Raw genomic sequence first — 18,398 nt, 5'->3', positions numbered from 1 at the left:
TTTTTTTTTACCATATGTGGGTGGGAAAATCGAACCTCTAATTTAAAGGTTGATAATAAATACTATATTAGTTGAGTTATGCTCATTTCGACGAAATAAGTAGTTGTTTATTTATTTATGTATTTAGTAGGGACTTTCAAATTACTGTCTTGCCATAATTTTAAGATGGGTTTTGTTGTTTACATATTTGTTTCTAATTATAGCATCCAAATCTATCCTTTGTATTTAAGAATCTTTGGGACTCATTATACTGATCACATAATGTAACCTTCTCATTCTCATTATTTGATTAATAATGGTATGGTATGCACTATATATATAACATTCAAAAGAGCATGATCATTAGATAGATCACACCTGAAATTACTTTTATTTAGCAGCTCATTGAGTGATCAATACTGACCTTATTTCAAACAAACCCTTTTTTAATATGGTTTCTGGCCTATAATATTCCCTCGGGGGTCATAGTTACAAATGATGAATGTACCACCATTGTTTGTGCATTTCACTTTGGCACATCCGATTCTCACTGACTTTCTCCACACCACTTGAGTGTAATGGCCACACACCTTGCCAGCCGCACATGTATTGGTGCCATAATTGTAGAATTGCTTCTCATTAACCCACATCTGAACTGCAGCCGTGCCTGATAAGTCTGGCCAGCCCCATGCAATATTCTCCCCATACGGTCCGCCTGAGTGTATCAACTTGCAGTCGTTGATGCGTTGATTGGCATACTGTCGAGCAAAACTTGCTACTCTTTCGTCCCATTGGACTGGCCCGACCCCAACTTGGGCACGGGCTGCGTTGTGGGCGTTGAGGTAGTCTTGAGGCGAGTCTTGAGCTAGAGAGGATGGGAGCATGGTGAAGCTCAAGACACAAAAGAGGGAGAGGGAGAGCTTGAGAAGATCCATTATTATTTGGTTTTGGATTTGTGATAAAAATACTGAGAAGTTTTGGTGTGGAGAAAATGGGATGGTTATGGCTGTGATTTATAGGCATGAACTTGTGGAATATTATGTGAAGAAGGAGATCATTTTAGGTTTGTGGATTGTTCAAAAGCATAGCATACACGCAACTAAATAAACTGATGGACGGCTATGTTAAGATTTTTTAATATGTTTTTTGTTACTATAGTTTATTATTTTAATAATATATACTAATCATTTACGAATGATATAATGACTAAAGAAAAATCAGGAAAAAACATGTAGAAATATGCAATACAGATATTTTTTATGTAGTATATGGATACAGTGTTTGCCTAACAATTTTTCACTTGGATTAGTCATAGACTCTATTCAAAAAGTTAGACTCGCAAGATAATTATTGTGTTTGTGGATTGTTCAAAAGCATAGTATACACATAATTAATATACCCAAACGGGTGATTCTATGGTTAAAAAACACTTTTGATTCCTGAACTTTCATGAAAATAACGGTTTAATCTATGAACTTTGGTTTGTAATAAGTTAATCCTTGTACTTTCAATTTTATAACAATTTAGTCCATGAACTTTAGTATGTAATAATTTCACCCTTATATTTTCAAATTTGTAACAATTTAGTCTCTAATAGAAAAAAAAAAATCATCTAAATTAGATGTCAACTTTTATTATTTTATCATGTAAACTTTGTATTTAATAAAAATATTGAATTTTTAATTAGTCGATCGATTTTTTTTTATGAAAGAAAGCTTGTTAAATATTCATGCTAATTTCTACGATGGGGATTAAATTCTTACAAATTTGAAATTATAAGAACTAAATTTTATTTATTAAAGTTTACGAATTAAATTGTTACAAAATTAAAATTACATTGACTAAATTGTTACTTCTTTTCTTTTATAGTTTAGGAGTTAAAAATGATTTTTAACTGTTCTTTTTTAATATATTATTTGTTACTATAATTTATTATTTTAATATTATATCTTAATCATTCAGGAATGATAGAATGAGCAAAGAAAACACAGGAAAAAAACATGTAATATAGGTATTTTGATGTGTATGCCATAGCGTTGCCTAACCATTTTTCACTCAGATTAGTCATAGACTTTATTGAATTAAAAAAACTTAAAAGACTTCGTTTGATAATTATTTTTTTTTATTTTTAAATTTTAACATTAAATCTATTTCTTTTTAATTTTTTTCAATTGTTTTTTTTTGCTTTCTTAAGTAAAAGTTAAATTTAAAAAAAAAATTAAAAAACTCTTTTTTTTTTATTTTCATAATGTAGTTTGGTTTTTGTAAATATTGTTCGAAAGTAGATAATGGAGTAATAAATTTAGAGATGAAAACGAAGTTCATAGACTTCACTTTTAAAAACTAAAAATCTAAAATGGAATAGTCATCAAACAGGTCTTTAATGATTAAAAGCTATCTTAATTAAAAATTAATGTCTAATCGAGGCTAGTACTCATATATTTTTTTAATTAAATAATAAAATAGGAGTGGGAGATTTGAACTTCTATTTTTCTTGGTTGAAGGCATGTGCTTTAATAAGTTGAGCAATACTTAGATTTGGTTGACGATTCAAACCTACCTAATTTTTTAGTTATTAAATTTATTTTAATAGTATTTAAAAGTGTGTTTATATAAATACCGAATTAAAATTCTTTAATAAAAAAATAAGCAATTTATGTAATAAAATAAAGAAGGTAGAAAGATCAAATAAATAATATTCTAACTTAAAATAGCTTCTATCGGTTGCGTTTTTAATTAATTAAGAGTACTTTGTTCAAAACATTGACTTCAATGTTTCATTAACTTTGCTCATGTTCAAGATTAATTAGAAATTAATTAAACAATAATTATTCAAGCCAAGTCTTGATTGGAAATAATTTTAGTTAAACCACGACCATTTTTTTAAAATTTGGTTTTATTATTGTTATTATTTTAAACAAAAAAAAAAGGGATTTTTTATATTAAAAAGTTACAATATATTATTATAAGTATAATGGAAAGATAGATTAAAATAGTTGTAACCTAAACTTAATGAAATAGCAATACAGCAGGTAGCCTTTTCGGTGATTATATTCAAGTATATAGCAAAATTTTAAACAAACTGTAAAAATAGCAAAATAATCGAATCTCTTAATTTATTTTTTCAATATTCCTATTATACCCCGTAATCAATCTCTACCCCTCTCGATTATTTGGTTTTAGCAGTGCATTCTATCACCAATTTCACCTCATCGAACTTTGAAATATCACAAAGGTCCCATCTCCATGTCTCAGTTCCCCCACTACAATCTACACCCTCCAAAAATATGTATATATCATTCACTGGCCATGAATTTAAACTCTGGAATGTCTTAATTTTGTTAATTTGACAAAGAAGTGTCCATTAGATTATTGTAATTTGATTGATATATTTTGTTATTTGTTTTAGAATTTTGGGCATTAATCATAGTGGATGTTGATTTCAATTAATGAAATTTTGAGCTTTTTTTTAATTGTAATTCTACAATTAATTCGTTGTAAAATTTGTCTATCAATGATATATTTTAATCACCAATAACAAAGTCTGTCAGTGACAGAAATTTATCATTGGCAATTTTATCATTGGTAGACTTTTATCCGATAATAGAAACATCAGTGACAAGGATAGAAGTTAAACAAAAATCGTGAATCGCTCTAATATGTTTTCAATGATATCCTTCTATCAATGATATAGGTGTATTGATTATAAAAGTCTATCACTGATAGACTTCTGTATAGAAGCATCAATTTCCTATCGATAGTTGAAACTAAATAGAAATCGTGAATCATGCTAATATTTTCTTAAGGGTATACTTCCATCTTTGGTAGAAGTTTAAAATCTATCACTGGTACACTTCTATCAGTGATAGAATCATTAGTGATCAAGTTTTATCAATTATAGAAACTAAACAAAAATCGTGAATCAAAATTAATATATTTTCAATAATAGAAGTTTATCGATTGGAAAAGTCTATCACCGATAGACATTTATCACTGATAGACCAATAAATAATGATGATAGAGGTCTATCATTAGCAAACTATTATATTTCTTTGATAGAATCATATCAGTAATATGAAATATATCGATGACAGTGTACTATCATTGTTAGACTATTATAACCCATTGATAGAATTATAATAGTTATACAAAAATATCGGTGATAGAGGCCTCAATAATAGTCACTGATAGCTTCGAGTGTTATTCTTTCAAAATGGATACTCACTAATGAAGGTCTATTAGTGATAACCATTAATATTTTCTATCATTGATAGCTTAATCTTTAATGATTTTTTTCACAGTTAATAGTCACTTATAGAAATCAATCATTGATAACGAACTTAGTGAATTTAATTAATAAAGTTGAATCTTGAACTAAAGTGTAAGTGAAATGCCTAGAAGTTATCACTAATAGCATGTTATCATTGATAGAAATTATCAACATGTTATTTGATTGTAGAAAGGAATGACAAAAGTTATGTCTGATAGAATGTTATCAGTGATAGAAGCTATCACCAATAACCACTATATAAGTGATATCAGTGATATCATGATAGAACTTAGGTGATATCCATATATCGATGATATCAATGATATTAAAGTCGATTCCCTTTGATGAAAGTCTATAATTGATAGCCACTGATAGAAGCTATCAGTGATAGACTAATAGAAGCTATTAGTGGTATATGTATATCAATGATATGGCTTAGGTATATATCAATTAAATAAATGATATTAATGATATTGATGATATGACTTAGATAATTAGTGATAGTCACTTATAGACCTTTCATTGATAAAGACTTATATTACTTATAGTTTTAAGTGTTAATATTTGAAAGTCAATAGTTTTCTTTCAAAGTTGATAGCTACTTATAAAAGTCTATAACTGATTCACACTGATAGCCTTATGTGTTAATATTTCAACTTTGATTTCAATTGATGAAAGTGTATCAATGATAACCACTAATAACTAATAGTAAATTGAAAGCGAATATGTCAAGTGTTGCTATTTTAAGGTTGTATTAATATTTCTCAAATCGAAAGTTATCGTTGATAGCAGCCATCACCAATAGCAAGTAATAGTAGCTATTAGTGGCTATCACCGATAGTTGCTATTTATGATAGATTTCAATTTGAGAAAACTATAAGAAGTGTGAAATGGTGGGCTATGTGTGGGTTATGGGTGGGCTTTTTAGTTTTACCAACATGTCTATCACTGATAGTTGCTATCAGCGATTCTGGCACTGATTTTATGTCATAACTCTAATATATTTATCCTTGTGGTATATATTTTATTATTTTGGGACTAATTGTTATTTGTACTACCATCCCTTGTTTAAAACATTGACTTCAATGTTTCATTAGCTTGGCTCATGTTCAAGATTAGTTAGAAATTAATTAAATAATAATGATTGAAGCCATGCCTTGGTTAGAAATAGTTTTAGTTAAACCACGACCATTTTCTAAAATTTTGATATTATTATTATTATTTTAAACAAAAAAGGGATTTTTCGATATTAAAAAGTTTTAATATAAGGTTGTTTTCAAATGTAGGAAAATAAATCAAAATATTTACAAATATAGTAAAATTTCACTGTCTATATACATAGACCACGATAGACTGTTATCTATGTCTTCATGCAAGTAATTCAATGACGTCCAAAAGTGTCACGAGCAAAGCATTATTAACAATGTAAGCGTGACATTATAACAAGGAAGCTTGACTGAGCAAAGAAGTCAAGGAATGAAGCTGTTTCTCTAATAATAGCCACTTATTATAGTTGGCAAGGCTTTTTTGAAAGTCTTTTTTTTTCTATTTATAGAGAGGGGGCTTTAATTTCTTAGGAAGAGCCGTACGAGGCAGCTCACGTACGGTTCGGGAGCCGAGCCCCAGTACAGGGACTTATGTCAACACTTATTTAATAGTCAGTCATCAATTGGAAGCGGGCAAGATTATTAACAATGTAATCATAAATGTTTAATTGACAGAAAAAGTCAACTTTTGGATCATTTATTGACCATGATAAATTGTCATAGAAAATGTTACTATAATATGTAATAGATGTCAATAAATGTTTATTGTTTATTGTATTGAAAAGTTATGAAACATTGCTAACAGTAGCGTAGTTCAACTGACATAGTGTTCATACTATCGACCTCAAGATTTGAGAGTTTGATTCCCACTCCCTACACTTTAATTACAATACCTTTGCAAAAATATCTTTGCAAGAAAAAGTTATGAAATAAATAATTTTTTTATGTATCATTGATTCACTTTCCTTGATAGTGAATTCAAGGATGGAAAAAAAAGAATCGAAAAATCTGTTTATGATAATTTTTTAGAATCATGAAAACATGATTTTGTTGTAGTGTTCATTTGTGACATAAAGGATGTTTGAGATTAAATCTCATATAAGATATGTTGTGCTAAAAAAAATGTGCATCACCATAATCTCCATGTAAATGACTGAATTTTAAAAAAAGTTAATAAAATAAAAGTCTCATTTTAATTTTAATTTTGTAATTAATAATTCACTATCATCGAAATATCATAGAAAATAATTTTGTAAATGAACTAAAATTCAATATTAATTATCAAATCCAAAACAGGGAGTTTCCACACCTATTTCGATCTCCCCTTAACACCAAGATATTTATTTATGTAGGAAGCTTTTAAAAGAAATCCTAATAATGAGGTTAAGTTGTGAGAGTTTATCTCTTTAAACGTAGTTAATTAGAGTATTTATATTCACTTTCCTAAGTGCGTAAAAATATTATTTTGAAGTGGTTAAAAGTCCAAACAAATAGGTTTTCGAGAAGAAAGTTATTTGAGGTATTAATTATTAAGGTAATTACAATTGGTAGCATTTTTAGGAATAATAACCAAATGTATAATATCATTTAAAAAAAATTGCAAATATAGTCAAGTCTAAGCGATAGACTTCTATGTTATAGACTTTTACTAGTGATATGATCTATCACTAATAGACTCCTACCAATAATATGGTCTATCATTGATAGACTATTTAAATTTGATCATATTTATAATTTTTTTTACATTATATTATATGTACTAATATTTTGGGTCTAATGTTTATATTTGCAACATTCTCTAATTATTTTTCAATATTAAAATTGTATATGTAAAATTACATGTTGAATGAGACATGAGTTTGGTAAATTAAGGTGAGAATATGCCACGATTGATTTTTCTAGTGGAAAGAAAAGGCAAACAAAAACGATAAGTCTTGGACTACTTATGGAGGCTTTCAGTCGCTATAGTCATATTGAAAATGGAACATATAAATTAAAACACTGTTTACGTCTCTTTTCTCTAAAATAAAAATATTGAATGGATAAACTTTAAGGTAATTATTTTAAAGGTAATATTGTTGAAAATATTTGTAAGTATATCAAAATATCACTATCTATTAGTGATAGACTGTGATAGACATCTAAATGATAGATAGTAAAATTTTGCTATATTTGTAAATAAGTTCACTCATTTTCTTATTTAAAAACAATACTATATTTAAAAAGTGATTTTCAAGAATAGAAGTCTATCAGTATGTATCAGTAATAAAAACGGATAGAAGTCTATCATTGATATTATGTGATAGATGCTGATAGAAATCTATCGGTATTTTTTTTTTTTTTTTTGCCACTTCTATAAATAGTTTGACATTTTTTGTAATTGTGAAAATTTTCCAAATTTAAATATATAATTTGATGTTTAGTTTATTTTGGTATTTGTATTATTCAAAGTTTTTCAATTATTATATATTGATCGGTATGTAAGGGAGTGATTTTGGCATGACCAAAATGATCCCAAAATCACTACCCTTTTAAATATTGATATTTAATAAATGTTGAAATCAACTTTAGAAAAGTCTAAAATTTTTTAGAATTGAATTTTTCGATAATTAGTTGAGACTTGAAAGGTGATTCTTAATTAGTGGGGTGATTGACAGAGATGTCCAATTAACTTAAATAACTTCCAATGAAAACTACAATTGAGATAATTAATTTTTCACTAAACAATTTTATTTAAAATATTATTAATTCGATACGAAGAAGTTGAATTCAAAGAGAAAATACTAAAATTTTTAGTAGAATCAAATAATTTTCTATCAAATTGTTCATATATATAATCTAAATATGAATATTCAATTAAAATATATCCATGATCTTGACCATTAAACAGTAAAACTTCAAATTTGAATACAATGTTTATATAATAATAATAATAATAATAATTATTATTATTATTATTATTATAATAACAACACATAACCGTAATTATAATAATCTATATTATCTAAAAGGGCTATGGGGGAGAAACATTTGATTTTCCGTTTTACCTCTTTTGTAGTTGATGGTTATTGGGGTATCTTACATAATTTCACATCTAAATCATTAAAAAAATCTCATTTGATCTCTAATTATCTACTTCAAATTAAATAAGAATAAAAGAAATTTAAAAGATGACATTATACTCTAATCTCTAATTCATGGAAAATATTTAGAACACCACATTTTTAACTTTAATAATATCTAATTCTCTTTAAATAAAGGATTTTTTTTAAAAAAAAAAAATCATATTTTATCCTCTAATTTCTTATTTGCGATTTTTTTTAAATCACATTTTATCTCTATTATCTATTTCAAGTTAAATAAAAGTAAAAAAATAAAAACAAATCACATTCTATCCTGTTAAAACATATTCACGATTTGGTTATTTTAAGAAATTTTGTTGTTGATTTTTTTTAAAAAAAAATCGTTAATAGTAACATCTTTACCAATGTTTCTTTTTCTTTCTTTGAGAAGTTTAATTTCTCTACTTCAAGTATCTCTTCTATCTTCTATAGGAAGATATCACCTCTCTCACTTTTTGTTGGCATGTCCTCTTTTTCAATTTTATTTTCACTTTTTAATTATTTAAAAAGCATATAGAGTGATTTAGTATAACTTTTTTATATGCTTTTATTGTTTTTTTCTATATATGCAGCAAATTCACCTACTAATCTTAGAAAAGACCTTGCTTTTCAGGTTCAAGAAAATTTTTAAAGTTCAAGCAAATTTAGAGACCGATAAAGTGATAGATTAATGATTTTGTAATTTTTTTTTCAAGTTATAATTTTTGTAAATGTGCACCAATGAATTTAGAGGTCTATAATAATTTTCACTATTTTTTACATGTATTTTTTTTGTTTTTAAAATTATTGTAACCACACACACATCAATTCATAAAAATTTAAAATAAAATTTAAAAATCAAGAAGAAGATCCTTGCAATCAAAAGAGATTAAGTTTTTAGGATTTCTATTTGCATAAAAAAAATTGTATTTTTAATTAAAATTTGAAAATATTGAAATTAGGAGGATAATCAAATCATTTTTTTTTAACTAAGAAAGGATCATTTTAAAAATTTATACAAAAGTAGAAAACAATAATATTTTATCCAAATCAATTAAAAAAACATAAAAGTATTTTGGTTTAATTTAAGGTTTAGAATTAGGACGCTAATCAAATCATCCAATAAAAAGTTTTTTTTTATTATATAAGAAAAAATTATCACGATATATTTTTTTAAAAAAACCTTGGTTTAAATCACAATTGGAATTAACAAAATAATCAAATCAACAAAAAAAAAAAAAAAAATTTGCAAAAAAAGAAAAAACTAACCCAGAGATTATCATCAAAATTTTACTAGAAAATGAATATTTTGGTTTCAATAGAAGAGGATAATCAAATCATCCAATAAAAAGTTTTAAAAACAAAAAAAAAAAAAAGAAAAAGAAAGGATATCACTATTGAAGGGTAAATTTTTGGCCAATCACAAAATGATGCATTCATTAAATTAATAACGAAATTCCAAATCATCAAATTTGGGACGAATTAGGAATTGACATGTGTCCCAAATTGACGTTGAAGTCAAATTCCACATGGTTTCTTCATGACCGTTGAATCATATTAGGTTAATTTGACCCAATTTGATATTATTATTTGGGTTAAAATTTATCAAAGCCTAACAATGATTTGAATTTGACCCAAATGTCAAATCAGGCCAAAGTCCAACTAGTTGGGCTTAAAGACCGGACTCATAGACCGACCAAGTCTAATTACACGAGGCCACCAAAGAACTATATAGAGGAGTTCTCATTTTTTGGAAAAAAAGGAAGGAATTCTACATTTCAAACCGCCCAAGATAATTCACCAATAACTAGAAGACACCTAGACTCCTGAAGCTATACAGTTCCTTTACTTTAAGCCACGCATTCAACTGAGAGAGAATCAAATGATCGAGTGTTAGAGATTGAACAACAACACAACAAATCAACATTTGCACCAACACAAACTCAAGTTCAACTTCATGAAACAAGTTTCTCCAAAAACCTCGTGCGAACAATCACAAAATTAAACAAAATGAAAAGAAGATAATTAAATCATCAAAATTAAAATTAAAAAAATATGTAAGAGATAATTATCACGAAATTTAAGAAAAAGTAGTACAATATTAATTGGATAATCAAATATCAAATACACTTTTTAACCATGTGACCACAAAATTTTAAAATAATAATAATAATAATAATAATTTTGTTCATATCGAAATTCAAAATTAGGAAGATAATCGAATTATCCCGATTAAAATAAAGTAGACTTTTTTACCAAGATGATAATTATCACAAAATTAATTTTAAAAAGAGTACAAAATATGTAACGACCCAACCTTTCGAGTACTCAGACAAGGGTCGTTACTAAGGCAAATTCTCATTCAAACATTCTGACTGTTATAACGTAAATACAGTGAAAACATAAATAACAGTTATAAACTGAAATATTAATTTAATTATAAGCCCAATAACCAAAACATTAAGTTGGGGTCCCAAATAAAACGTTTACAAAGAAAATGACCTAAAGCAAATCATTGAAAACATGTCATCTGACAACATACTCAAATAAAAGGAACAAAAGCCATATAAAAAAAACAGAACATGTGCGAAAGCGTTTTCTAATATTCCTTATGACTCTATCACGGGGCCTCTAGGTGAGTATAACATAAAAGAAGAAAGGGTGAGTGTAACATACTCAAATAATGTCCCTTGCCAACCCATTCCTATCATTGCCTGAAAGAAAAACATAGAAGAGGAAAGGGTGAGTATAACAATACATAGTAAGTGACCTACTACTGGGCCCTCTAGGTTACCTGTTAGTTTGTTTATCTAGGCATCGGTGTACACCCATATCATTTCAGTCGTAGTGATCTTGAAGGGGTCACCTATCAGTCATCAACGTGATCCCAAAAGAACACGCATCAGTCATAATGTGTAACCTGAATATACACAAACCAGTCATAAACATGAACCTGAAGGAATGTGCATCAGTCATAGTGTGTAATCCAAAGGTACACGAATCAATCGTAAACATAAACTCGAAGGAACATGCATTAGTCATAGTGTGTAATCCGAAGGTCCACGATCAGTCATGAATGTGCATATATAAAGTCATATGTGTACACCTGCCTAGATTAAAAAAAACTAACAAGAACCCTGTAACTTAGCATGCATCAGTTTTTAATAACTCCTATGTTATATTTTACTGTCGTTTATCTTAGGGGTAAAATTTTCAATATATTTTCAGTCAACAGTATATTCATCATGATCAAAGAGTCCAATCCAATTAGTTAGTGCCATTAAATCATGCAGTTCATCAACGCGTGGCTGGAAAACTGCGATCGATGACTGGCGACGTGCCACAGAGTTGAGCAGTGCAGCGAGTAGGGAGTCATGATGGCGGGAGTCATGATGGCGAATTCGTGGCTTCAATAGAGACGACAAACAGAAGAAGGCAGATTTGGCGGCTTGAGGGCTGGAGGTGGCGTGGACGGCTGTCGAAATGGCGTGACTTAATCACTGCGGTCAGCCGCGCTGGGTCACGACTGCGTGCGGCTGAGGAGCGTCGATGATGGCTTGGCTGGCGGAGGAGCTTAAAATAACTATTTATTTATATATTATTTTATACATGTTTAATTTATATATTCTTTTATAATACATTTTATACTCAATTAAAATAACCATTTATTTTTCTTCACCCAACGTCCAAAATTTTCATAAATGTTTTTTTTCATGTCTTATTTTTTTTAAAACTCTCTTATTCATTGAAGTTGTAATTATTAAAATTTTATAATTAAGTTCTCTTTCTAAACTTTATGTAACACATGCAATGTATTTAGTATCAAACTAATAAATTTAAAAGAGACAAATGGGATGGAATGTTGAATGAGATGAGGATGAGGATGGAGACACATCCTGGTTTAGTATATGAGAAATTTTTTCTCCCACCCTCTCTTTCATTACCTACTTAAATGAGGAATCCTCCCCCATTATGTTGAAATATCATATAAAAATAATTTAGCAAATGAACTAGAATTAAATATTAATTATCAATCAAAAACGGGTAGTTTACACCTCTTTCGACAACCTCTTTAACATCAATATTTATGCAGGAAACTCTTGAACGAAATCCTACTAAGATTAAGTCATAAGAATTATCTCTTTAAACGCAATTGGCGTTTGTTTATATTTACTCTCTTAAGTTTTTACAAAATGTTTTAATTTTAAGTGTTTAAAAAGTCAATTCAAACAAGGCATTAATCTATCTCTTTAAATTCGATGTATCTAGAAAGGAAAAAGAAAAACATGAGGGAGAAGATTATTTTAGATATCAAGTCGCAACTCCAATATGGCAATTGCAAAATTGTAGGTTTGAATAAGATTAGTAAATTAAGGGGAGAATATGCCAAGATTGACTTTTCTTGTGGAAAAATAAAAAGCAAACAAAAATGATAAGTCTTGGAGTACTTGTGGAGGCTTTCATTCGATAATCATATTTGGAAATGGAACACAAAACATGTATATTGACTTTTCTTGTGGAAAAATAAAAAGCAAGCAAAAATGATAAGTCTTGGAGTACTTGTGGAGGCTTTCATTCGATAATCATATTTGGAAATGGAACACAAAACATGTAGAGACTTTCTTTTCCAAAAAAAAAGAGAAACATTAGGAACTTAAGGCTCAAAAAAATGAAAAGACATGACTGTGCATGTAAAATGCTGACAGCCTGACAGTCCGACTGCGGTTCGATTATTGAAGGCGGAGGAGGTAAATTTGACAGTACAGTCGCTTGTGATGGAGATTCTTGAAGTTAGTATGGACATTGATGTGTGTCGTCATATAGGACTATCACAGAATCGTGTGGCAGATTATTTGGTTTCCTAAGCTTTTGATTGAGATTATCCCTGTTTATGGTGGGAGAATTTTCCTAGTTGGATTCACCAGTTTTCTAAGGTGGATGTATGTCTCTCTAGTCCTGTGTGATTTTTTTATAGCCATTTTGGTAAAAAGACATTGTTTTTGTCTCTTTTCTTCAAAATAATAATAAATAAATGGATTGAATTTAAATATAGCTTATGGTCTATTAAATATTAGTTGATAGTGGTGTTCTGGTATGTTTCGAAGTAATTTTGGCATTGTAAAAGTTGACATTATTAAAATCACTTTCCTCTCCTTTTACAAAATGTTTAAATGGATTTCAGAAAAATCTTAATCATTTAAAATTAAAATTAAAATTTTTTAATAATTAGTTGAGAGGTGATCGATGGGAAATCACCTCCAAACTTTGCCATTAATTCATCCATTTATTGAAATACTCTTGTATGTAAGAATAATTTTTAGTTAAATAATTTTTTAAATAGAAAATATCTTTTTTAGTAATTTGAACATTTTAAAATCGCTTCTAAAACTAAACAAAATCACTTTTACATATATATAATAATATCTTTTTTTCTTTCATTTTTTCCTCATCTTTCTCCAACTTTAATCTCCATCCTCCTTCCATGGTTGTCATTTTCATTGCCGCTTTTTTTTTCTCACTCTCATTTTTTTTCTTTTTACCTCTACTTTTATTTTTCTTCCTCTTCTTGTCTTTTTTTTTTTTTTCAAGTTTAATTTAAAAGGAAAAAGAAAATGGGAGGTCCTCCCTTTTTAAAAAGGAAAAAAAAAATTTAATGTGGAGAAAAGAGAGAAGAGAAATGGGCAAGAAATAAAAAAAAAAAAAAAAAAAAAAAGGAGGAGGAAAATAATGAAGATGGAAAGAGAGGCAAAGAGAAAAGAGGCAGTGGCAGACGAGAAAACAACAATGGTGGGTCACATCAGCCTTTTATCAATAATTAACTAAAAACTAACTCAAATAATAAAAATGCTACCAAAATAAATTTCAAAAGAGTTAAAATGCACTGCCAAATTCAAACTTCGTTTGATAATTATTTGATCTTTTATTTTTTATTTTTAAAAATTATGTCTATAAATACTTCTTTTACCTCAAAATTTCTTCTTTTCTTGCTTACTTTTTTTATCAATGGTTTAAAAAACTAAACCAAATCTTGAAAACTAAAAAAATAGTTTTCAAAAGCTTGTTTTTGTTTTTAGAATTTGGCTAAGATTAAAACTCTTATACTTAGAAAAATGTACATCATGATAAGAAAATGGATAGAAAATAGACTTAATTTTTAAAAACTAAAAATCAAAAAACAAAATGGTTACCAAACGGGACCTAAAAATGTAATTTTTTTCTAATATATATACACACAATATTGTAATGTAATGAACATGTACAATGTACATGGAAAATTGAAGATTACTTTCAAGTTTAAAAATAGTATTTAATTTTTTAAAAGCAAGACTAAAATTCAAATATATAATATAATGTGAAAACATTTTTTTAAATAACAAAACTGTTGAAAATATTTTAAAATATAACCAAATGTCACAATTGATGGCCACTAATACACATTGATAATTTATTATATTTTTAAATATTTTTATTCATTTTTCTATATTTGAAATGAACCCTAATAATATATACAAATGTTTGTTTGTTTGTTTTTTTTTCTAAAATCATAGTAAAAAATTTTGATCGAAATCCAGCAATTGTGAACAATTTGAGATTTTGGTAAGCTCAAAATTTCGGTAAGGAAAAATTTTGATTTTCCTCTACTTTCTCGAAATTTTAATACTTCTATCGAAATTTTGATTTCTTTTTTTAACGATTAGCTAGTTCAATGGAATTTTTTTCTCTTTTACCATCAACAAACGACATATTTACTTTTGACTTCATTCAAACCTTTTTTTTATTGAATTTTTATATAATGTCACCTCAAAATTGAATTGATATGAGTTTTTGTTTCTTCTACTATTCAAAATTTTCATTTACAGAAACCAAAATTAAAAAAATAAATTCAATGAAAAAATTCAATTGGAACTCTTTAACTTGGTAATAACATCAGTAATATAATAAATTTATTTATTTATTTTTAGAAATTTGATCAATCAACATTATATTTCAAGTTGAGATGATTTAGAATTATTTTTAAACTTTTTCTCTTTATTAAAATTTAAAATTCCAAATTCCAAATTCCAAATTTGTACTTTAATTAATATCATTAATTAGTCTGCATCATTATTATCTTATTATATTAAAAAAATATAACATAAATTAAAATGAACCCCATTATTTTTGTTTTACTAAAAAAATCTTTGTAAAAATATTTAAATGAGAAGTCCTATGTTCTATCTTTCAATTTTTTTAAAAAAAAATCTTAAAATTATGTTTAAGATAAAATACAAAAACATTATCAAATTAATTTATAGGTTATTTTTTTTATTAATTCTAAAACTTAACGAACATTATATATATTGAAATATATCATAGTAGTTTTTTTCTTCAAGTTTAATAGCATGGAAATGATAGATTTGTGTTCGATTGTGGCAAAATATTAGAAGAGCACATATCCCATATCTAAAATATTATAAAAAGTGATGGGCTCCTAACACTATAAAAAAGTCTGTCATTGGGTTCAAACCGCAGTTAGAAATACTTTAAGTTTGAGTGTGTTAAATTTCCTTTGTATTCTCTAGTCTAAGAGTGAGATTAAAGAATATGAGTAGTACAAAAAATTTGAAAGAGTATTCTTGTAATAGTGATCAGGAGAAAATTATTTTGTGTGATTGAAATAATTTTTAACATAGGTGAAATTTTTTTCGTCCATAATTTTTTCGCTAGTATAGAGTTTTTCCATGTTGATACTTATGTTCCCAGATTTATTGTCTTTTTATTAATTTCTCTGTTATTTTTCTGCTTATTTAAGTTTTCCTGAACAATTTGAAACTCTAACTTTGTGGATGTAAATGCATTATTCAATTGAATTATATTCCGATTAAGAATATGTATCAATGACAATTATTGTCTTGATATGAATTTACACTTGCTAAATGAGGAATACAATTTATCAAGAAAGTCTTTTTTCCAGGATTTTAATAATTTTTTGTGTAATTTGTGTTAATTGAAATAACCTTGTAAAGTGGAATGATATTGATAACATATTTGGTTTTATAATTTTTGATAAAATAATTTAATTTAATAGATTGTCATTCCCTTTAAAGAAAGACAAAAAAGAATCTACACTTAAAAAATACAGTCAAACCGAGTTATTATACTAGAAAATTTTCATGTTTCAAGATGAAAGACTACAAAATAATAATAATAATAATAATAATAATAATAATAATAATAATAATAATAATAATAATAAATAATAATAATAATAATAATAATAAATAATAATAATAAATAATAATAATAATAATAAAATAAAAATCAAATTAGGGTACTCATGTTATAAGTTTCCCTAAAAAATTTCACCATCTTGTTTACTTGGAAAAGTAAACCAAAAGAAACCAAAAGGCAGAGAGGAGTTTCTTATAATTATGGTTGTCCATCATTTTGAAGTAGTAGGATAATGAACAAATCATGGAAAAACATAAAGGGATGAGCAGGTTTGAGGATTTTGTATTCTCAAAATGATGGGTCTCACATTATAAACGAGGTCCAAGTTGCTACTACAAACAAGTTTGACCGCTACTGGAGTTGCAGAAGTTCCTATAATATTCTTGAAACTCACTTTACTAATCTTAATCTTTGACGGAATCTAAAAAATTAAAATGAAAAGTTTATTTGTGAAGTCGACATGAAGAATTTCAAAATCAAAGTTTTGAGAATGATCAATACTTTGTGATTGCACTGATTCCATGGACAGTACTCTTGGTCTATGAGAATTGGGTTGCTAACATTGACCATTATAATGTTTGAAAATGCATGTTTTAGTGGCAGTACCGACAACGGGAGAGACTGGCCATATTTTGATCCTAACACCATTAGTGGTGTTCTTCACTACGACACCTTCAACGGGTTCTTTATTAGTGTATTTTCTAAGACTTCCTATGATTATTCCATGTCCAGGCCCGCATGTCACGTTGGTGACTTTTACTCGTTTGCTTCCATCTCCAAGGGAGATGCAATCATCTCCTGTTGCGATTCGAGATTTTGTGATTGAGATCCCAATCGATCGACTAATGTGTATTCCATCTGTGTTGGGACTATTTTTTGGTGCAATTATGTTGACACCATGGAATGTGAGGTTGTTGCATCCTAGGATGTTGACATGGAAGTTCTTGCTATCGAGTGATGTTATTCTCTTCACAATTGAATTGGTAATGAAGTTGAACCTTAAACTCTGCTCATTTTATAAGCAATAGGTTATGTCAGAGAAAGGGTGAAGCCACAAATTTTTATAGGGAAGGACAAAATTATGATCAATTCTTTTCTCAATATATAATCTTTATACTTTCAAAATTTAGCACCTACTTAATGTTTGTAACAGTTAAAATTTATTTTTAAACTTAGTTCCTTAAACATTATCATAAGTATTTACCATTTTGTTGTGACCAATGAGATTGGAAAGAAAAATAATGCAAGGTGTATAGAACATACAATAGGGAGATCAACACAATATATGTTTTTATGGCAATCATTCTTTTCCGAACCTGCCTTTCCTTGACCATCAAAATCCACCTGATAGTACAATCTATCAACATATGCAAAAGTAATCTAATTATCCCCTTGGGGTGTTTTGGAGCCTGCAATGTTCCTCAAAGTCAAATTTCAAAAGGGCTCTTACAAGCGCCATTAAATTTTCTTTCACTTACTTTAAATATTCCTTTTGGAATTACCACCACACTTGGACGAAAAGATGCACATGCGTCATTCCATGCATCTTTCAAAGCCTATGTTTCATAGGTAACATAAGTTAGTAAAGACAATTTATCAATTCAATAAGTAATCACTTTCACATTCATTTTATTGTGTGTGTTACCTCAGTGATATCAACACTAGGCCCAATGTCACCATACTTCCTCAAAAGAAAAATAACATCAACATGGGATCAAGTCTTAACTTTAAAGGATAACAATGACATCAATAATATAGTAGTCAAGAAGCTCGATTTAATCACACCCATAT

The 18,398-nt window shown here is 27.7% G+C and overlaps 1 protein-coding gene across 1 annotated transcript; it reads right to left on the bottom strand.

The window, feature by feature from the left end:
• Positions 1-251: 251 nt before the first annotated feature.
• Positions 252-977, bottom strand: LOC120077622 (pathogenesis-related protein 1-like). The gene has a single exon (XM_039031563.2). It carries the CDS (start codon positions 912-914, stop codon positions 426-428), a length of 489 nt encoding a protein of 162 aa, XP_038887491.1. The 5' UTR covers positions 915-977; the 3' UTR covers positions 252-425.
• Positions 978-18,398: the final 17,421 nt, after the last annotated feature.

The sequence above is a fragment of the Benincasa hispida genome, chromosome 5, assembly GCF_027475165.1.
Source record: "Benincasa hispida cultivar pf3 chromosome 5, pf3_genome.v1.1, whole genome shotgun sequence".
NCBI lineage: Eukaryota > Viridiplantae > Streptophyta > Magnoliopsida > Cucurbitales > Cucurbitaceae > Benincasa > Benincasa hispida.
This window is presented reverse-complemented; position numbering and strand designations above follow the sequence as displayed.

What these genes read in the sequence shown, in the direction of transcription:
- LOC120077622 (XM_039031563.2), bottom strand. Translation starts at nt 914, where the DNA reads ATGGATCTTCTCAAGCTCTCCCTCTCCCTCTTTTGTGTCTTGAGCTTC.